This window comes from Myodes glareolus, chromosome 1 (genome assembly GCF_982192425.1).
Source record: "Myodes glareolus chromosome 1, mMyoGla1.1, whole genome shotgun sequence".
In the NCBI taxonomy this organism is placed as follows: domain Eukaryota; kingdom Metazoa; phylum Chordata; class Mammalia; order Rodentia; family Cricetidae; genus Myodes; species Myodes glareolus.
Window position 1 is genome coordinate 62,730,883 of NC_142026.1, and position 22,291 is coordinate 62,753,173.

General features: G+C 45.7%; 1 protein-coding gene across 23 annotated transcripts; it reads left to right on the top strand.

The window, feature by feature from the left end:
• The first annotated feature begins 4,059 nt into the window (after window positions 1-4,059).
• LOC125404577 (uncharacterized) lies at window positions 4,060-21,471 on the top strand. Of its 23 annotated transcripts, none has more exons than XM_087908160.1 (9): window positions 4,095-4,221; window positions 4,321-4,444; window positions 5,679-5,749; window positions 8,070-8,229; window positions 8,340-8,400; window positions 8,743-9,136; window positions 11,153-11,304; window positions 11,384-11,510; window positions 19,372-21,471. In XM_087908160.1, the coding sequence occupies exons 7-9, from the start codon at window positions 11,221-11,223 to the stop codon at window positions 20,694-20,696; spliced, it is 1,536 nt and encodes a 511-aa protein (XP_087764286.1). In that variant the 5' UTR covers window positions 4,095-4,221; window positions 4,321-4,444; window positions 5,679-5,749; window positions 8,070-8,229; window positions 8,340-8,400; window positions 8,743-9,136; window positions 11,153-11,220; the 3' UTR covers window positions 20,697-21,471. The 23 variants fall into 23 exon arrangements, with proteins under 23 accessions (XP_087764279.1, XP_048296531.3, XP_087764272.1 ...); XM_087908161.1 differs by having other exon boundaries at window positions 8,117-8,229; XM_087908153.1 differs by lacking the exon at window positions 4,321-4,444 and having other exon boundaries at window positions 4,060-4,171; window positions 8,310-8,400.
• The last annotated feature ends 820 nt before the right edge of the window (window positions 21,472-22,291 follow it).

The following is a 22,291-nucleotide window of genomic DNA, read 5'->3' on the forward strand; positions in this document are numbered from 1 at the left end:
ACAAAGAAGCCCTTTGGTCTTGAAAAACCAATAAAATAAAATAAAATAAAATAAAATCCAAAGTCAAAACAACATCGTACAGGATCCACACTCCTTGTGTATTTTCCATCTTTCTGTGATTACTTAATTATTTTAAACTATTTATTTTTTATATTTATTATTATAAAATATCATTTCTATGACTGACTATACCCATTTTCTTTTCTTTCTTAAGTGTAGTGAGGAGCTACAGGCAGGCCTACTTTTTGTTCTGCCCGGCTCCCACCCGGCTAGCTCAGTGGGTAGAGCATGGGACTCTTAATCCCAGGGTCGTGGGTTTGAGCCCCACGTTGGGCACCATCTGTAACATGAGGGCCGGGCTGGCTTGTTGGGGTTTCTGTCCCACCCAGTACCCCACAACCGGCAAGTCTTAAAGAAAATCACACACAGGACTCCTTAAGATTATAAACTGATTGGCTCTTAGCTCTGGCTACTTATTAGCTCTTATAACACATATTAGCCCATTATCCTTATCTATGTTAGCCATATGGCTTGGTACCTTTTCCAGCTGTTGGCTCACATGTTGCTTCTTTGGTGATCTGGGTAGGAATGGCGGAAGGAGCTTCCTCCCTCCCTAGCCTTCTCCTATTCTCATTGCCCCGCCCCTACTTCCTGTCTGGTTGACCCGCCTATAATTCCTGCCTGGCCAATCAGCGTTTTATTAAAATATATGATGGATAGAATACAGACAATTCTCCTGCACCACTTAAGCATCTACACACATTTTAAAACACACTGTCGCCTGTTTAGAGTTTTCTTTTCAGTCTGGACCTGCTTTACTACATGCCTGCAGCCTTTTCTACCTGTGTGAGCCAGACCTTAAATTGCTAAGAGGCTCTGTGCTGGCAGCTCTCTCTGCCTTGCTCAGGTCTGTGAAAGCTGAGCTTTATGTCTCATGGGCCTGGGCGAGAGCTGTATTTAACTGGGAGCTGTGTTTAACCAGGAGGTGCATTTAACAACCCCAGCTCCAGAAAGTTGGTGCCTGCACTATACCAGGCATTTTTTACTTAATTTATTGCTTCTATTTAACATTCCAAGTGCTCAAGCACTCACTCTATGGCAGAGCTGCACCTCTGTACACTATGAGCACCAGGTTACCAGGAAGCCATGCCATTTTTTGTTTGATTTTTTAAAAAATTTTTCCCCCATCTTTCTTAGGCCCTACATAGAAGTATGTGCCCTTTGTTGGGTGCCAAATATAACAGGCTTTCTTGGCCTGCTGGCTCCCAAATCAAAACAAGAGCATTAATTATGAATGCTTGGCCTAGTTTAGGTCTGTTCCACTAGCTCTTATATTAATTTGTTTCTCTTCATCTGTGTTTTGTCTCAGGGCTTTTTACCTTTTTTTTTTCATTCTGTATGCCCTACTTTCCTGCTTCCTCTGTGTCTGGCTGGCTGGTGTCTCCCTCTCTTTCTCCTTCGTTTTCTCTCAAGCCTAGATTCCTCCTACGTATTCTCTCTGCCTTCCAGGCCCGTCTATCCCTCTGCTGCTTAGTTATTGGCCATTCAGCTTTTTATTAGACCATGCAGGTACTCTAGGCAGGCAAGGTGAAACAGCGACACATCTTTACATAAACAAGTACAACACATCTTTACTTAGTTAAACAAATATTCTATTCCAAAACACACATCATTTGCTAATGGGGGCACTAAACACAGCCTGGATCGAGGGCAGAACTGTGTGGATCTGCAATACCAGGCACCACTTACCTTTAAAAATGTCTAAACATATTCTTTCCAACTTGTCTACCTTAGGATGACAAATATTGGTCATGAAAAGCACCTTAGATGCTGATAGTTCGAGCTTAAAAGTCCCTCTCTAAGGGTGGAATCCTGGGCCCAGCAATGACCACAAGAAAGGAGCAGACTTGCTCTCATCTGGTTCTGCTTTAAGGCCAGGAATTGGTTCTACCAGCACATGCTGGGTTTCCATGGTGACACCGTGGACAGCTCAGCCATTTTCTCAGATTTAGAGCTTTGTCCCTGCTTTTGTCTCTGTCTCTTCTCATCCCTTTCCTCAGTTTGCTTCTCAGTAATGTTTAGAATCAGATTTGTGATTTTTAAATGTAAGCTCTGGTTTCGTTTGGGACTGCACTGGATACACAATTAATTTCTGAACAGTTAACATCTTAACAATATTGTCTGTTTCAGCAATCAATACAGTATGATTTGCGCAGGACTCTGGGTTCCATTCAATAGAGATCTGTAGTTTTCAGCATAGAGATTCTGCACATATTTTATTCAATTTATACATAAGCATCCCACATTTTTGTGCTAAATTAAATGATACAATTTTTTTTAACTTCATTTCCAGTTGTTTGCTGCTCGGATGTCGAACTCCAGTGGACTGTTTTATTTTGGGTTTGTTTGCCACAACTATGAGTTTCTTGGGATGTTCCCTGTGGACAATCATATCATGTGAAAACTACTCTTTTTCCCTTGCTGCTCTGTGTGCCTTTTACGGCATCTCCACTGAACCACACACATACTCCAAGATTTGATTTGGATTAAAAAAAACAAACACACTTTTGACAGTGGTCCTTTGGGATAATTAAAAAAAAAGTTCATCCTGTGGATTGATAATCAGAAGACTGGGGGGGGGGCGAGGGGAGGGATAGGAGAGGGGTGTTACAGGAATTCTGTTACCGGTCAACTAGTCAACTGAAGGGAGCATTTTTCGTCCAAGAGTCAGGGTTTTCATTGCGGATGGATGTGACCAAAGGGAAGGTGGCCCTTTAGAGGAAGCAGCGAGCAGCGGCAGGTGTAAGCAGTGGCTTATGACTCGGTTCTGGGTCCCCATTTGTCCTTTAATATTTGTGCACGGATTTTGCCTGATAATAAACGGCAAAATGATCGTTTATCAGAGGGGAGAGGGAGATGGAGAACTTGAATTACCAGTGTGCCTGTGTCTTAGAAGAGGCAGCATGGCAGGGTTAAGAGGTGGTGGGGTGTGCGTGTCTGTGAGGTAGTGGGTGGATCCATCCAGTTATCTAGGAGGGCTAACTGTTGGTCAAACTTATGTTTGGTCAAAGTTAGGTCACCCCTGGTTCTGGCTTACTACAACTTGAGGTTTCCTATAAATAAGAACTTTTCTGATATTTGAGAAAGACCATGCTTACAAAATTGGCTAGATATAGCTAGTGACTTTAAAATAGGATTGTCTTTTCTTAGAGTCAGGGTCTCACTATGTACCCTAGGCTGGCCTGGAACTCAATATGTAGACCTGCGGCATAATGTCCTGCTAACCTGGACAATTAACAATATATACATACATACATACATACATACATACATACATACATACATTATATATATATATATATATATATCCTTCAAAATAAAAAAATACTCTTCCGTACCTGCAGGAAGTGTACATTAGGGCTATATTTACAGACATTCTGTCCTGCTTATTCTTTATCCGTTTTAGTATCACAGTATCACATTGCACAAGTCTTTTTCCGATTCCCTGGTGATTCCTTGAAGAATTTTATCTCTGCATTGGTTTGCTTTCTTCTTTGCCCTTATCGAACTGTCAGGCGTGCTGTCTGGGTACTATTTCCTTTTAGGACTCAGGTATATAGGGGAACGCTAGGAGCAAATTACTGCCTATGGGTGAGGACTCTTAACTTTTCTTCCAGGGTCCTGTGGGACGTGTCAACTTCAGAGGCAGCCTGGCGTCGTGGCACACGCCCCCAGCACTTGGGAGTGGGTAAGGTTGAGGCGGGAGGATCACCGTGAGTTCAGTCCGGGTTGCATAGTGCGGACCAGTGTCTCGCAGATCAAATAAGAATTTCCGGGGAGGAGTAGGGAATAGCTGTGTGGCACGCACACAAAGCACAGAGTAGCTACACTCGATAAAGCGAGTTCACGATCGGGTTTCCTCACCACTACAGTTCCACAGTGTCTGGCCCGCTTGTAAGTTGGAGCGCTGACGCGGTTGCTTCTGGGAATTGTAGTCTGAATTCTCCGGCGCTGAGCGCACTTCTGCTGAGGCCGGCGGTATCGGCGCATTCTGGGAATTGTAGTTCAAGTTCTCTGCCTGTTGCCGGAGCTTGGGCTGAGGGCCGATGCGAAGCACTCTGGGAAGTGTCTCCAGGTGGTTTCAGTTAGCATCCGCTCCGCAGGTCCTCCCGTGAGTCTCCTCTCTCCCGCACCTTCCTCGACTGAGCCCTAGATCTGGAGGTTTGCGGGGTCGGCGGCGGGCGGCCGTAGGGGAATCGGCTCCAGGCTGGCGGGGCGGGAGTACAGTGAGCCTCCAGTGAACCCCCCTCCATCCCGCAGAGATCATTGCCCTGACAGGGTCTCTGCCTGTGGTCGGGTCATCCTCCAGCCTCAGCCTCCCCAGTGCTGCAACGACAGGTGTGAGCCGTCACACCTTGCTTCACTGCTATCGCCTGGAGTTGGGGTACGAGGGCCATGCTGACAGGGTTGTTTGGGGGATTGATGCAGGGCATAAAACCCTGCCCTGAAAGTTTTATGACTCATACCCACAATGTAGGGAACCGCGATAGGTGGAGGAGGTACTTTACGAGTTGTCATAGACTCATAGACGAACACGTCTGTGATTTTACACGATGTCAATTTATTGGACATTGAGGTCACAAACTATATCAATTTCGTTGGCTGCCACCTGCCAGGAAATCTCGATTTCACTTGGTAGTTGACCATTAGTCACGGGTTCTTTTATTCCCATCTTAATAACTAATGATAAACCTTAGACCACGCGTTACTCCGCACACAGTTATATGCACACACATGTGCACAGGTTACGGAGTAACTGATGAGAGGGTTAAAGATGTTTCAGCATTCAGAGAGGTTCCCTGAAGTCACATTGTTTGTACAATTAGGTTGTGTGTGTGTGTGTACACGCGCAATGCAGGTGCGTGAGCCTGCATGCACTCTTGCATGCTGCACTGTGCACGTGGAGGTCAGAGAACAACTCACTGAAGAGTCCCAGGAATTGAACTCAGGTCACCGAGTTTGGTGACAGACACCTTTACCACTCATCCGTTGGCACAAGGGTTTCCCCTTTCTTTAACTTTTTTTTTTTTTTTTTTTTTTGAGGCAGGTTCTCTCTGTGTAATCCTGACTGCCCTAGATTTTGCTAAGTATACCAGACTGGCTTCAAACACGGAGATCTGCCCGCCTCTACCTCCTGGGTGCTAGGATTAAAGGCATGTGCCATCACCACCTGGCCCTTTAACTTTTTAATCTTCTCTGTTAGTGTAGAAATGAAAGCCTTGAACTGTTTGTGTCATGTGATCCCGAGTTCTTCTTGTGAGTGTTTATTTCTTTAAGCTGTCAAATCTCTCATTGGGGGCAATTTCAGCTGTAGGGGGTGTTCCCGAACCTCCTTCAGCTGCAGGAGGTGCTCCGGGACCTCCTTCAGCTGTAGGGGGCGCTCCCGGACCATCTTCAGCGGCAGGGGGTGCTCCCGGACCTCCTTCAGCTGCAGGGGTCACTCCTGGACCCCCTTTCTGTCCCCATCAATATTGGTTAACCCTGTACACTTTCCCTATTTTGTTTAGGAAGAGGGAAAATTGTCTCCAGGTTGGTGGGCAGGAGGGAACTGTTTAACTGCTTTGTTGGTTGTTGGGAATGACTGCCATGATATTTCACAATGTTCTCCCCTTCCACAGTCTGACCTCTCAGCATGGATTGAGTGGAAGGTGAGATTGTGATTCCTTCAGCGCAGACAGCAAAGTTCCCGGTGAGTTGACCTGGCTTCTGTTGTTTTGAGGAGTCTCTCTGTGTAGCCCTGGCTGTCCTGGAACTCTGTATGTTGGCCAGGCTGGCCTCGAACTCAGAGTTACCCACCTCTCCTTCCAAGTGATGGATTGAAGATTACGTAACCATGCCTGGCATATTTTTCTTATTTTAATGATGAAGGACTTGAGGTCGGGAGGATAAATTAGGGCTTCAAGGTTGGGCTGGAACTTGTACAACTCAGGTCCATGGCCTAGTGTTAGTGCCCATGTGGCTCTAACACAGATAGCTATTTTCCCTAACTGGACTGGTACGGAGACGCAAGGAATAACCAGATACAGCTTACACCATTATTACGGAAAAGGGCATCTCAAGCTTCTTCCTCCTGAAGATCTCCCCGTGTTTATTCTCCAGACAGCTTTTATACCAACACATAAATTGAGTGGGGGGTGGGGATACACCAGCATTTGTCACCTAGGCAACCAGGTGAATGGTCTTTTGTCACGTCTGCATCTACCTGTCTGCTGAGTATGCTAGCTGTCATGTTGGCTTGAATTAGCATCTCTATAAGGCATCCTCCAAATTACAAAGAAAGGAGCAACAAACTTCCTGACCTTTCTGTCTGCTTGGCTACGTGATCACTTTGGATCAGTCCAATGGCTTCAGAGCCTGGCTGCTACACTATAAAGAAATATGGGAAAAGCTTTGAGTTTCTCTCCATTCAATTTGATGTTAGCTGACGGTTTGCTGTATATTGCTTTAAAAAAGAAATTGTTAAAGAATAAATAAATAAATAAATATGCTAGTTAAATAAAGGAAAACATCACAGCAAAGATTGTGCAAAAAATTGAAAAACATTGAGGCTGATACAAATGAAAAGAACATGTCCCCATGTTTATGAATTTTAAAAATTTGCATTGTTAGGTTCAAACTATTCAAGGTGATCCACAGATCCAAAAAAAGTTGTTATTAAAAATTTAATGCCTTTTAAAAAATAGTAATTTAATCAAACAATCTAAACAATCATAAGCAATTTAAAAGACCCTATTTGACCAAAACAATCTCCATCAAGAAGGAAGCTTGAGAGATAACATTCTTTCATCTCAAATTGTATTTCAAATGTTTGACAATAAAAACAATATGTAACGAAACTAGGCACATAGACCAATGAAACTAAATAGCTATCCCGGAAACGAATTCACATAGATAATCTTTGCCTCATGTTGTAGAGAGAGGCTGCTTGTTCGTCCTGGTCGCCTGACTAGCTTAGTCCCGAAATAACCACACAGAAATTGTATTAATTAAAACACTGCTTGGGCAATTAGCTCTAGCCTCTTACTGGCTAAAAAAAAAAAAAAAAAAAAAAAAATATGGGCCTACAGCCTAGGTTCATAGCTTCCTGAATATATTCTGATCAAGGCATAGAACTGCCTAGAATTGTAACTAGAATTTTGAGCCAAAGTCCTTAGGAAATCCAATCGACTAGGCTCAGTTGCTTGTCCCAGTCCGACCAAAGAGACAAGTAGTGACAAAGAGTAGAGAAAGGAGACTGAACCATAGTGGCCGTGTTGGGACTTAACAGATGAAGGGGTCCAGATGTTGTACTGACCCGAACTCTAGGTTTAAGTAGGGGAACAGGGGCCTGCAAGATGGTTCAGCAGGTAGAAGTGCTTGCTGCCAAGCCTGCGACCTGTGTTCAACCCCCAGAATGTAGACGGTGGAAGGAAAGAGTCACCTCCTGCTGCAGCTTGTCTTCTGGTGGCCACACATGTGCCCTTCACACACACTCTACATACGTGGTCCTCCACCTTCTTGATGCTGCGACCTTTTAGTACAGTTCCTCATGTTGTGGCAGCCCCCAACCATGCAATTATTTTGTCACTACTTTGTAACATAATTTTGCTACTGTTCTGAATCATAATATAAATATCTGATATATAGGCTGTCTGGTGTGTGACCCACAGGTTGAGAATCGCTGCTCTAAAAAACAGCAATAAAATAAATAAGGAAGCATCAGAGCAAAGGTGTGCATAATCAAGCAGCCCTGCTGCGTCTCTTTATCCTTGTTTTGGTTCAGATCCCTAAACGTGAATTGATACATTGTTAATTGCTGGCATTGCCCCAGGGGACCCCTGATTTGTTATGGAGTGTCCCTTCTCTATCAGAGCCAACTGTTCCTATCTTGGGGGTGGTTTGTCCATCCATAGGGCTGTTTGGGATGGTGACTCATCGTGGTGCCTTGAGATTAGAGTGCTTAGGTTGGCTCAGAGCAGTTCCTTCATCTCTGACCCCTCTCCGCTATCTGCCTTCGCCCTTTCTGTCAGCGCTCATTCTCTCTCTGTGACTCCTGCCCATCTGTTTTCGACATTAGAAGAAACAGAGAGACAAAGCTTGGAATGCTGACTGCAGGATGAAGCTGGGACGGGGACCCCACCTGCCTCTGACCTTGTGTGTTCATTGGTGCAACAGCTGTCATCTTTGTCGGTAAGAACACCCTAAAATACCAAGTGCCTCATCCAAGGTGCTGGCCGCGTGTGTTCACTTACTCCCCGTCATAACCATAGGGCTGCTTTCTGTTTCTGTCCCTTCTATAGCTGTAGATGCGCACAGTAGGCTAGGTGTTGGGACTGAGGTCACACAGCAGCTTCATCGCAGGTAAGTGTGAGAAACCTCTGGAGCAGCGTGCTAGCACGCATGTGCTAATGTGCTACTTGGGTAGCCCCTGATGTGCCAAACAATAGCATTTTAGCTTTTATAGTGACTTTTGGGATAGGATCTCCTTGTGGAATCCAGGCCAACTTGAACTGAAAGCAATCTTCCTGCCTCAGTCTCTCCTGAGTACCAGAACTGCAGGTGTGTGACATCACACCAAGCTCTTGTTTCTGCCCAGCAAATATGATTCCTGTAGTTTGTTAATTTTAATTATGTTGATTCTAAAAATATGGCTACCTTATTTCCCAGAGGCGGGACTTCATTCATTTGTCTCTGTTTCCATAGTGAAGTCTTCCATGGCTCTCCTCTCAACTCAGTGAGTTTGCAAAATGGCATGATTTGAAAAGCTGGCCATTTGTGCACTGATTCCCAGAGCACTGACTTGACCGCCGTTCTCCACTGTTCCAGTGTCAAAGTCTGACTCAGAGGCTGGGAAGGGAGTGTTCTCTTGGAGCAAATGGTTGGTTGTCTCTCCTGGGCCAGGGGTTCTCAGCTGCAGGGGCGAGTGCTGTCTGAATCAGCCTCCCTGAGGAGGGAGCACCATTGCTATCCACAGCATGCTGCCATGGGAGCTGGCTGGTCACACCCCGGCCAGATGTTGATGGTTCTTTTCTCTCCCATCAATGCACCTTCCTAAGACGCAGCCGTTCATTGGGAGAACAGAATGATCAAGTACAAGGTGAGCTGGACTGACTGTTTTGGTTTTTTTAATTCTCTCTCTTACATTTATTGATTTATGTGTTGTGTGGGTGTGGCTGTATACAGGTGTACGTTGCCACAGTGTGGTGTACATGTGGAGGTCAGAGGACAACTTGTGGCTCTCTCCTTCAGTTCAGTTTCCCAGGCTTGGTGGCAAGCACCTTAACCCATGAGCTGTCTCACTAGCCCCTAAGTTCTCATCTCATTTCTCAAAAATTCCACATATCTCCTTGCTTCTTAGAAAGTATTAAGGAGAATTGCTGACATTTGAGAAGAAGCCCTGCGGTGCCAGATGTTAGTCACCCTGTGTCACTTAATTTCTATTTTCTTTTTATCACTTTATAAGTGGATGAATAAAGCAATAAAAACAAAGGCTGGAGAGATGGCTCAGCAGTTAAAAGCACCAGCTGCTCTTCCAGAGGACCCAAGTTTGGATCCCAACACCTCCATCAAGTAGCTCACAACAGCCTGTAACTCCAGCTCCCTGAGACATGATGCCCTCGTATGGCCTCTGAGGACACCTGCACTCACGTAGCACATACACACCCCATATACACATAATTACTACTAATAAAGATGGTTTTTAAAAACGATAAAGATAAAATGTAAATATGATTGGATGAACAATCACAGACTAGAAAAGCCCGTGACAGCATCATTCAGGTTGTGACTCTGCTATACACAAAGCTAGACAAGAATAAGAGGGAGACTATCTACTACATGGATGCTAAGGGCTGGCAGTATGGGCTAGAAATTAGCCTGGGCAGAGCACTTGCCGTGCTCCTTCAGTGCCTGGCTTTGATCCCCAGCAGTGCAGAACAAACACTAAGCTTAACATTGTCAATAGAATTTTACATAGCCATAAGCTATGTACTAGTTAAAATAGAGGGACAGGCAAAGTGCCAAAGAGAAATGAACATGGGGCTAGGGGCCTAGCCTAATGGGTAAAGTGCTTGCCTTGCATGCATGAGGCCCCAGGTTCAATCCCCAGCACCACATACACCAGTCATGGTGTCACTGGTGATCCCAGTACTCGGGAAATAGAGGCAGGAGGACTAGAGTAGTGCAGGGTCATCCTGGGCTATATCAAATTTGAGGCCAGCTTAAGCTACAAGACCCTGTCTCAGAAGAAATAATAAAATACAGAGAGGAGAGGGGTCTGGTGATGCACATCTTTAATCCCAGCACTTAGGAGACAGAGGCAGGTGATCTCTGTGAGTTCGAGGCCAGCCTGGTCTACAGAGTAAGTTCCAGGACAGCCAAGGCTATACAGAGACTCTGTCTCAAACAAACCCCCCAAAAAACAAACAAACAAGCAAACAAACAAACAAACAAAACCCACCGCCAACAACAACAAAAACTCAAAGAGGAAATAAACATGGTTAGTAAACTTGTGAAAATATATTAACATTGATTTTGAGTGTGAGTGTGCTCGTGTGCTTGCCAGAGCACATGTGGAGCTCAGAGGACAACTGGCTGAGTCAGTTCTCCATCCCACCACGCGGCTCCCAGGACTTGAACCTGGGATGTCTGGCTTAGCAGCAAATCTCAAATTTGCTGCCTCTTGTTAGCCCAGGTTTTTGTTATAGGCTCAATGTTGTCTATGGCATGAAGAACCAAGGGTCTTTATATTCATTTGAGGGAAAGAATATGACAGCAAAAAAAGTTGAAAAGGAAGTCAGCCTCATACACTGTAATTTTAAAATGGAATGTTTGGATTTTTTTATAATTTATTTTAACTTTATTTTATGTGCATTGGTGTAAAGGTGTCAGCTTCCAGGGAGCTGAAGCTACAGGCAGTTGTGAGCTGCCAAGTGGGTGCTGGGAATTGAACCCAGGTCCTCTGGAAGAGCAGCCAGTGCTCTTAACTGTTGAGCCATTTTTCCAGCCCAAAATGGAATATTTGTTAATGTTGCAGTTTTAACGCATAAGAAAATGGACAATTGAGCTCCATATAGAAAGTGATCTTTTTGTTTGTTTTATGTTTTTGAGACAGGGTTCCATCCTGTCCTGGAACTCAGTAAGGCTTCCAATTGACAAGTCACCCTCCTGTCTCAGCCTCCCATGTACTGGCATGGGACACTGTACCCCACACCCAGTGCCTGTATTGCTGCGGGTGGGACCCAGGGCTTTGTGGATGCCAGGCAGGTACTCCATGCCCGTGCCCCATCCCAGCCTCAGCTACCCTTTGTCGAAAGATTTAGGGGGCATGTGTTTGGTGTTGTAGGAGGCAGTGACATTCAAGGACGTGGCTGTGGTCTTCAGCCAGGAGGAGCTGGGGCTGCTAGACTCTGCCCAGAGGAAGCTGTACCGTGATGTGATGCTGGAGACCTTCAGGACACTGCTCTCAGTGGGTGAGGATGGTTGTGTAGCAGACGGTGGCTCCCACAACGTCTCTGTGGCCCTGGCTGTGTCTGCAGCTCTTGAAGGGGTCTCAAGACCTTGAATCATTGTGAGATACAGAGCTGGATTTTTCCAGTGTTTCTCCCCTGGCCAATAATGTGTGCGTTTTGTACATGAGACACAGGAGGGCAGTGTGATGCTAATGTTTTTGTACCTTCTCTAATTTTAATCACTGCCACACATGGAGTGAATAGATGAACATTCTTTTTTAATATTAAAAATTTTTACTTTGTGGGGCTAGAGAGATGTCTCAGGGTTAAGAGCACTGGCTGCTCCTGCCGAGAACCTGGGTTTGGTTCCCAGCACCCACATGGCAGCTCACAATCGCCTGTAACTCCAGTCGCATGGAGACCCAACTCCTTTGTCTCACCCCAACGACACTGACACGCACATAGTGCACAGACATACACGCAGGCAAAAGATTTATACACGTAAAAGAAATAAATCATAAATTAAAAAGTTTACTTTGTGTGCGTGTTTGTATGTATGTGGGTGCACACGTGCTGTCGCATCTGTATGAAGTTCAGAGGACAACTTGGGGAGTTGATTCTCCTCCGATCTTCAGGCTTGGCAGCAGGTGCCTTTCCCCTCAGAGTCGTCTTACTGGCCCCCTATGATCAATTTTTAATGAAATAAAAATAGGGTAGAAAAGCCAAATGTGGTGCCACATACCTTTGATCTTAGCAATCTAGAGGCAGAGGTGGACAGATCTCTGTGAGTTTGAGGCCAGCTTGGTCTATATAGTGAGTTCCAGAATAGCCTGGAACTTTGAGATCCTATCTTAAAACAAAAGAAATGGGGGTGGAGGGTAGGGATAATCAGAACCCTTGGTGGTAAGTTCTCACTGCAGCAAAACTATAGCCTGTTGCCAAAAATGTGTGAGACTGTAAAGGGAAACGTGTGCTCACATGTACGTGTGCGCGCGCACGTGTGTGTGTGTGTGTGTGTGTGTGTGTGTGTGTGTGATGCTAGAAATTGGATCTAGGGCCTTGCACATGCTGGGCAAGCACGCTGCCATGAAGATGTAACCCTAATACTGTTCTCACTTTTTATCTGGGCAGGGGCTCCCTAACACGGTCAGGCTGGCCTTGCACTCACAGTTTCCCAGACAGGCTTTGAATCTCCCAAATGCTGGGATTATAGGCTAGCGCCACCCATCCTGGTGAAAAGGGAACTTTTTAATAATTTATGCTAATGTCTGCATCTTTTGTGTCTTTTACATGAAATGTATTTCTTTTGTTATGACACAACTAGAATATTGGAAAACAGGGCAGAGGCCGGAGGATCACTTTGAGTTTGAGACTAGCCTGTGGCATAGAGTGAAACTGTTGTCTCCAAAAGTGATTTTTTTTTTAGGTCATTTTCTTCTGCTTCATCTATATTTGATTGTTCAAGTCTTGCTGTTGTAGGGCCACTAGTTTTTATTGGTGTCGTGTTGCTCTTTGTGGTGTTGCATGTGTTCTTACCTTGCCTACCCATCTTTTCCTCTGATTGGTGTAATTGGGACTGTCTGTGTCTCTGGCCATCAATCTTCCAAGTGCCAGTGGATCCAAGCCTCAGATGGTTGCTCCTCATGGTGCAGTCAGGGCCATGGTTCCAGTCACCCCGGAGGTCACTCTGTTCCTGGAGGTCTCTCAGCACTCCCTGGGGTCACTCTGCAGTACTGGGGATCATTGGGGCCTGCTCCCACAGCGGCTGCTTGCGTGGATTTGCTGAGGTTGCTGCCTTGGGCCTGCTCCAGCGGAGGTCACTAATTCACACCCTGTCATGCAGAGGTCTTTGGCTTAGCCCTCTTCCCTCAGCAGTGACTCCCTTGTACCTGCTGCTGTGGAGGTTGTTAGTAATTCTATTCTTTATAAGTCACTGAGTCTCAGGTATTCTGTCAGAGCAGCTAGAGGTATCCAAACTTCAGACACTGTGAAACAACGTTGCTATCTACAAATATGTTGGGCCATATTCACCGTCCATAGGCTGGGCACAACTGTCCTAAGGCGGAGACATTCCAGCGATAACTGATTACAATGTAAAGGTGCTGGTCTAAAAGAAACATCAGAGTTTGCCATAGCAGCATCAGTTGCTATGTAGATTGCCCGGGGCGGGAGGGGGGATATGTCTGTGGCAGAGTGCGGTGGAGGAAGATGGCAGAAGGCTGAAAGTCTCAGCTCTCTCATCTGTAAAGAAATGGTAGTGATGTTAGTGCTGCAAGATGGGGGAAGTGGGAATAAACAGTGAAGGTAGAAGCCCTCAGGACAGTGCCTCTACCAATGCCCAGACCAAAGGGACAGTCCTGACTTCATGAATCCTCAGACTCGAAACTGTTGTCTCAAACGAAAACAGAGCAAACCAGCAAGTCTGGAAAATGCATACTGGTGTGTATGGTATGTGTGTGTAGTGTGTGTGGTTTATATGGTGTGTGTTGTATGTGTGCATGTTGTATGTGGTGTGTGTGTGGTGTATGTGGTATGTGTGTGTGGTGTATGTGGTATGTGTGTGTGGTATATGTGGTGTGTGTGTGGTATATGTGGTGTGTATGGTGTATGTGGTGTGTGTGTGGTATGTGTGTGTGGTATGTGTGTGTGGTGTATATGGTATGTGAGTGTGGTGTATGTGGTATGTGTGTGTGTGTGTGTCATGTGCATGGTGTGTGTGGTGGTGTGTATGTGGTGTGTGTGTGGTGTATGCGGTGTTTGTGTTGTGTATGTGATATGTGTATGTGTAGTGTATGTGTGTGTATGTGGTGTGTGTATGATGTATGTGGTATGTATGTGGTATGTATGTGTATAGTATCTCTATATGTATATATGTAGTGTGTGTGTGTGCATGTACACGTGTACCACAATACACTTATGGAAGTTAGAGGACAATTTGTGGGTGTTACTACAAAACACCACACACCCATGCACACTACACACACAACTTGATAGGATGTCTTATTCTAATTTTCTAGGTGCCTTTGCAGATAGATAGGTAGGTAGGTAGGTAAGTAGGTGGTAGATAGGTGGTAGATAGATAGATGCTAATGTTCATTATCTGAGCTCTGTGGTCTCCAGCTGCTGTAACAAAGCATTGTAGGCATAAATCCTGGGTTTAGGTCTCAGCACTACAAAACAAATAATACTAGTAATAATAATAATAATAATAACAACAACAACACTATAAACCCTGGGCATACGTGGTTTATAAACAACTGAAACCTGGTCTGGAGAAATGAGCTCCTGCTATTCTTGCAGCGGACTTGAGTCTGGTCTTTACGTGTGTAGCTCCAGCAACTGCATTACCTGATGGCCTCCCTGATGCGGTTTCCCTGAGGTCGGGGTTTCAGGCACCTCAGAGCGTATGTCTTTCCCTGGGCTTTCCCATGGGCTTTGTAGTGAGTCACACTCAGTGGGTGGGGAGGGGCTTTCCAGTTCATTTTGGCAGTGCTGAGGATGGACCCAAGGCCTTGTACATACTGGGCATGGCTGCTGCCACCGAGCGGCATCCCAGGCTTTTAAAAGGCCTCTTCTTAATCAGGACCCTAGAAATGACCTCTGCCTTTCACGTGAGCACAGAGCAGAAACACATAGCCTTCAAGTTCGTCTTTGCTTCACGGCCACTTTCCCAGAAGACTCAGGGAAGAATATCGCCTGTTGCTTAGTCTTATTGAAAAGTACTATATGTACGGCCCTGTCTTTGTTGTCTACAGAAACAAGTAAATGCCATAGAAGAAACCTACTAGCCATAGTGAGACCTTGTGGGGGTGGGGAGGAACACAGTTTTACTAAGCAACACATGTTAGGGAAGGTGGCGTTCAGTTTAAATCAGGGGTCAGTTGATGCCATTTACAGCGAGAAACAGACCCTGACAGGAAGGAATTAATTGTCCTCCCTAGATCTGACACACCTTCTAGAAGGCACAAGAATGCCACATTCAGAAATGATCATGTGCAGCATGTGTGCAGAAATGGCAGGCTATGTGCTAGTAGAACTCAGGATGCACCGTCTTCTCCAGGGATGTGCCAATACTGCAGACTTTTTCACCTAAACAATTCGGCTGTTTTATTGAAGAATCATTACATCCATACATTTTTTTATTTTTGGTTTATGTGTATATTAAGTAATATTTTTTCCCCTTGAGATAGGATCTCACTTTTTAGCCCTGGCTGACCTAGAACTTGCTAAATACTAGTCTGACCTCGAACTTGCAGAGATCTGCCTGTCTCTGTCTCCTGAGTGAAGAAAAATATCTTAAGTCCTGGGTGTTAGCAGTACAGATGTGCTTAGCACACACAAGGCCTTGTATTTATTGCTTAGATTGCCAAAAATTAAGTCTCTCTCTCTCTCTCTCTCTCTCTCTCTCTCTCTCTCTCTCTCTCTCTCTCTCTCATGCACACACGCACACACACCACATAATATAAAACATCTAGGGGTTTTATATTATTATTATTTTATTTATTATTTTGTAGTGCTGAGACCTAAACCCAGGGCTTATGCCTATAATGTTTTGTTACAGCAGCTGGAGACTACAGTGATCAGATAATGAACTTTAACATCTATCTATCTACCTACCACCTACTTACCTATCTTCCTCATCTATCCTTCTTCTTCTTCTTCTTCTTCTTCTTCTTCTCTCTCTCTCTCTCTCTCTATATATATATATATATACCTGCCTATCTATCTTCCTCATCTGTCTGTCTGTCTGTCTTTCCATCCATCCATCCATCCATCCATCCATCCATCCATCCATCCATCTCCCTCCCTCCCTCTCCCTCCCTCCCTCCCTCCCTCCCTCTCTCCCTCCCTTCTTCCCTCCCTCCCTCCCTCCCTCCCTCCCTCCCTCCCTCCCTCCCTCCCTCCCTTTCTCCCTCCCTCCCTTCCTATTTCCTTAAGGCAGTACTGAGTACATATGTGTGTGTAGATATTTGTGAATGAACACAGCCTGAAGAATTTCGACAGCAGTACCTTTCCAGTGCACAGAACACCTCTGAAATATTCCAGTTCTGTCAGTGCTCACCACCAGCCACTAAATGTAAGTCCTGGGACCCCAACCCTTAGTGTGGAGCTCAGCGCTGTGGCCGGCAGGACTGTTTCTTGGCATTCATCATTTTTACTGTTTGTTTTCTGACACGGTGTTTTTTCCTGAGTCTACTGTTTTGTTTTGTTTTAAGAAACATTTTTAAAAGTGTTTTTTTAAACACACGGGGAGAGAGATAGAAGTTTCAGAAGTAACCCATGGAGTCCCAGGGTCCATTTCTGGAGCATGATTTGTCCTCTGTCCTTTCTGGGCTCCTCTGGATGTGCCTCTGTGGTCACCCTGCTAACACTGGAGTGACCTTCTGGTGAAACAGGCAGGGTAGCAATCGGACTGAGGGTTCTCTGTGAGTCGGAGGCTAGCCTGATCTGCTGCCAAGTTCCAGGCCAATAAGGAACACCACTGAGACCCTGTCCTTTAGCATTGTCGAAGGTCACTGCTAACTCCCTGTCTGTATAACAAAACACAGTTGGCCATGCAATAGGTAGAACTGTGTGGAGTTGGATTTCCAACCTCCCACAAAGAGGAGTTGTGTTTCAGTAAAAAAAAAAAAAAGATCTTGGGAGCACAGTACTTTTTTTAAATGTTTCTTTTGAAGCTCAGCTTTAAGGTTTGTTTTTTATAAAGTATGTTTATGTGTGAGAGTGTGCACCTGAGCAGCGCCCTCAGTGCTGGAGTTACAAGCGGCTGTGCTGCCTCAAGTGGGTGCTGGGAATCGAAGAACACTCTTAGCTGTCAGTTGTCTCTCCAGCTCCTCGAAGGCCATTTTAAAAAATGTTTTATTACTTAATGTGCTTGGTTGTTTTGCTTGTGTATCTGTGCACCAGGTACATGCAGTACCCTATAAGGCCAGCAGAGGGCATCATCAGATTCTCCTGGAACTGGAGTTACAGATGGCTGTGAGCAGCCTTGCAGGTGGAAGGAATCAAACCCAGGTCTCCTGGAAAAGCAGCCAGTGCTCTTAACCCCTGAGCCATCTCTCCAAGCTCCTAAAGGTCATTAAAAAATTAATAAAGACAACTTTAGAAAAAAATTTAAGAAAAAAATTCTTATTAAATAAATATGGTGATTAAATCAAAGAAAGGACATTGTGCCATGTTCCACTACTCTGCATATACATTATTTTCCTCATATTTCTGCATTCAAAGGGGGGGTGAAATATCAGTTTAAAGGGACACTAATCATGTAAATATTAATTTAAATTTTTTTTGTGTGTGTGTATACATGGCTTACCAGCATGTATGTCTGTGCACCAAATGCATGCTTAGTACCAGCAGCGGTCAGAACATGGCATCAGATCTGGGCCTGGAGTTAGATGGTTGTGAGCTGCCGTGTGGGTGCTGGGAACTGAGCTCAGGTCCTCAGGAAGAGCAGCCAGGGATCTCATCCAGCCAGCCATCTCTCCAGTTGATGGAAGTCTTCAGTGGCAGCTAAATTTTTTCTCATTTTCCCAATAACTTATTTTCCCATTTTTCTGTTGTTTGCTTTTGTTTTTTGAGACACTGTCCTAGAAGTCCAGAGAGGTCTCAGACTCACTGTGCAGTCGAGGCTGGCCTTGAACGTGTGACCCACCTTCCTCCTCCTAAGTGGTAGAATTACAGGCCCTGGCCACCACGCGCAGCTTGTTCATTATTGTCTTCACTGTGTTGCCCTTGACAGGACTAGACTGGCTTCACACTCTCATTAAGCCTCCTGTCTTCGCATCCCAGATTCTGGGATCATAGGCATGTCACCAGAAGTGGCCCAATTCCCATCTTAAAACTGCATCTTGAGGTTTTTAAAACAGATAAGATGTAGCCAGACCTGTTGATAATTCCCAACCCTGTAACCTCAGCTACTCAGGCGGCATTTCCAAAGCCCATCAGAGGAAATTTGGTAGACTGTCTGAAATGTGTAAAAGGGCCAAGGATGTAGCTCCATGGTAGAAGGCTTGCCTAGTGTGTGTGGAGCCCTAGGTCCACTCCCGAGTCCTGAGCAAACAATGCATGGAGTCCTGGTATAAACCAGCACTGCTGAGGTAGAGACAGGAAGATCGGGAGTTCAAGGTAATCTTTGTTGATACAGTGAGTTCAAGGCCAGCCTGGGGTGCCTAAGACCCTTTCTCAGAAAAGATTACACAGGATTCTGTGGTCCTCCCTTTGCAAGGCAAGACCATCTCTGTAAAAAGATAGGCATGATGCATGGTCCAGGAACGTAGGGATTGTTAGCGACTGGCCATCTGTCTCTGTCTTCCCTTTCTTTCTTTCCATTTTTTTTCTTTCTTTCCATCTTCCTTTCTTCCTTCCTTCTTTCTTTCTTTCTTTCTTTCTCTCTTTCTTTCTTTTTTTGTTCTTTTTTTTCAAGACAGGGTTTCTCTGTAGCTTTGGAGCCTGTCCTGGAACTGACTCCATAGACCAGGCTAGCCTTGAACTCACAGAGATCTGCCAGCCTCCGCCTCCCAAAAGCTGGGATTCAAAGTGTGCACCACCATGCCCGGGGTGTGTGTGTGGGAACCTGTTTTGTTTGTTTGTTTGTTTGTTTGTTTTCCGATGGGAATCCTTTCCTTGCTCCAGCGAGAACAGAGTGTCAACTTGTCACTCCCCTGTGATTCTCTCTAGGGCCATTGAATGGGAGACTCATGCACTGACCCCTGGCTTCTAGGGCGTGGAGGTGAGAGGGCAGACACAGGATGTTAGAGGGAAGGGGACCATCCTCTGGTCCAGGGAAGCCTTAGGCGGAGGTCTTTACTATGTAACTCGGACTCCAGCCAACAGAGCATTCACACGCCCTACCTCTCTCTCTGAACTCTCTTTATGCTTTTAGGAGCCAGGAATCTAAATGAGATGGAGTTGCTTCAGGAGGTAGGATGGAGGTACCTGCCGCACGAGGAGTTTTTCTGCTCACGAATCTGGCACCAAGTTACAAGGGAGTTAATGCAGGGTCGAGACTGCATGGGGAAAGCTGGAGAAACTGGCTCTCAGTTAGGGAAACAGGATGGTGTCCAGTGTGAAGAAGCCGGCTTCAGTAAACATCCCAGTTGGAATTCGCGGCTTCAGCTCCACTGCAGAATAAATGGTGGTGAAGATCCTTCTAAAAAGGGGGTGAGTGGGGAAGACGCTAGCTGGGACTGTCATCTCAGGGTGAATGGGCAAACCCACGTGGGAGGGAGGCGGTACAAATGTGAGAAGTGTGGCTACTCCTTCTGCCGCCTGTCGGGTCTTCAAGCTCACCAAGTAAGGCACACGGGAGAGAAGCCATACAAATGTGAGGAGTGTGGGAAGGGCTTCACTCGGGCCTCGACGCTTCTGGACCATCAGCGAGGCCACACTGGAAACAAGCCCTATCAGTGCGATGCTTGTTGGAAGAGCTTCTGTCACAGCTCAGAATTTAACAATCACGTGAGAGTCCACACGGGCGAAAAGCCCTATATATGTGAGGAGTGTGGGAAAGGCTTCAGCCAGGCCTCACACCTCCTGGCCCACCAGAGAGGCCACACTGGTGAGAAACCCTACAAATGTAGCACGTGTGGGAAGGGCTTCAGTCGGAGTTCAGATCTGAACGTTCACTGTAGAATCCATACCGGAGAGAAACCATACAAATGCGAGACGTGTGGCAAAGCCTTCAGTCGCGTCTCAATTCTCCAAGTCCATCAGAGGGTTCACAGCGAAGAGAAACCATACCAGTGTGCAGAGTGTGGAAAGGGCTTCACGGTAGAGTCACACCTCCAAGCCCACCAGAGGTCCCACACCGGAGAAAGACCCTATCAGTGCGAGGAGTGCGGGAAAGGCTTCTGTCGGGCCTCCAATTTTCTAGCTCATCGCGGAGTCCACACAGGAGAAAAACCGTACCAATGCGACGTGTGTGGCAAACGCTTCCGGCAGAGGTCCTACCTCCACGACCACCACAGGATCCACACTGGCGAGAAACCGTACAAGTGTGAGGCCTGCGGGAAAGGGTTCAGTTGGAGCTCCTACCTCAAAGCCCACCAGAGGGTTCACACTGGAGAGAAACCGTACAAGTGCGAGGCCTGCGGGAAAGGCTTCAGTTGGAGCTCCAGCCTCGTGATTCACCAGAGAGTCCATGCTGACGATGAGGATCACAGGGATTTCCCTGCACCAGAGGACACCCTCAGGAAGCACACTCTATAAGGTTTTATGATCTGATATTTCAGATGGAAGCCAAAACGTTCCAGTTCTTAGAACTGTTGTGGGAGACAGAGGAGCTGTATCATAAAAGGGTCAGTATTTCAACAGCAATTAGGAGACCACAGAGCAAAGAAGCCTGTATGTTGGAGCCATGCAGACTTCATTCAGAACCTTGACCTTTAACACACTGTGACAGTAACCACAGAAAGGTTGAGTGTCAACCGGAGGTTGCTAAATATCCTAGAACAGAAGAGACCAGATCTGTTTGATAGGAGCAACATTCCTTAAGCTGCTGGTGGCCACCCCACGTGGGGCTGCATAACCGAATGTGGTGGCCACAAGGTGTTTCTAAAAACACTACACGCTTTCTACTTACCCAGTGGCCAAAACCTCAGAATTCAACAGTTAATAAATCCGAGGGGCTTCTGGCAGCTCTTACCCAAGCCGCGACTGTGTGACTTTGCTGTAGCCTTCCCTGCGCTCACAGCGCGAACCCTGGCACCTCACTGTCCCTCTGCTCCAGCCGACATTGCTCTGAATGGCAGTGCTTTCTGCTGTGCGCACATTTTCTGCTTGCACAGAAGCATAATCGTTTACTTACACTATTTCCCTCTTTTCACCCCTCGCACTTAAGTGTCAGATGAGTTTAGGGGCAGATTGTGCTGTGTCCCAGCCAGTATGGTTTTAAACAGCCGCGTAGCTCCTCTTAACAGAAAGTGGGCCGCAGTGTTACTATGCAAATCTGCTTTCACCATTAATAAAGTATCACTTGTTGAAATTGTTCTGAAATACATTTCTTCCAGTAAACATTTGAGATGTCCATTTACATTGTGTGCTTCTATAGGCAAACAATGCCAGAGACACCTCCTGCCTTCAGTAACTCTTAAGTCAGCTTTGAGAAGAGCAGTCATTTGAAATTTTTTATTCAATCTATCTCTGAATAAAGTTTCTGTAAAATTGTTCCTAGGAGGCTTGAAGGACATTTCAGTTATACACACAGGTCATTTTCCCAACCCCGTGGAACCTGTGTACCAATGTCTATCAAACTGAAGGGCTTTGTACATTGGTGGCTTCAGCAATCAGGGGGTTGTGGCCAGCGTGTCGGCACGCTTGTCCTTCACTGAAATATCTTTGTAGGCCGTCACACATGCACAGACCTCAATTTCATTGCTTCCTGAATTTTGACAAGTGTCTACACTTCTGTGGCCATCATCATCAGCTGTGTCTTTTTAGTCAACAGAAATTGACTAAATTCCCAGTCGGCCCCACCTTCAGTCCAAGAAGCTTTCCGGCTTCTGAGCTGCAGATGCAAATCACAGCTGTCCTCAGGGCTCACATAGGTGCAGGGTGTTGATGTAGAGTCTGACCTCTCAGTTTATTCAGAAAATATTTGACAAAACTCAGCATTCATTCAAGATTAAAAAAATACACGGTGAGGTAAGAGGTAAATATGGAGTTTCAATAAAATGATTTTAATGGAAATATAGACAGTAAGGCTAACTTTGTTATGTCATGGTAGACTTGGCAGATGTTTATTGTGGGGTGGCTCCCACCTAGACATTTAAGTTTAGCATCCTTGCTGAATTCTTCTCCCTCTT

Coding starts and splice junctions, on each gene's coding strand:
- LOC125404577 (XM_087908153.1), top strand. CDS start 11,221: ATGTACTGGCATGGGACACTGTACCCCACACCCAGTGCCTGTATTGCT. Junction 11,305..11,383: donor GCTTTGTGGATGCCAGGCAG/GTACTCCATGCC, acceptor TTGGTGTTGTAG/GAGGCAGTGACATTCAAGGA. Junction 11,511..19,371: donor CAGGACACTGCTCTCAGTGG/GTGAGGATGGTT, acceptor TTATGCTTTTAG/GAGCCAGGAATCTAAATGAG.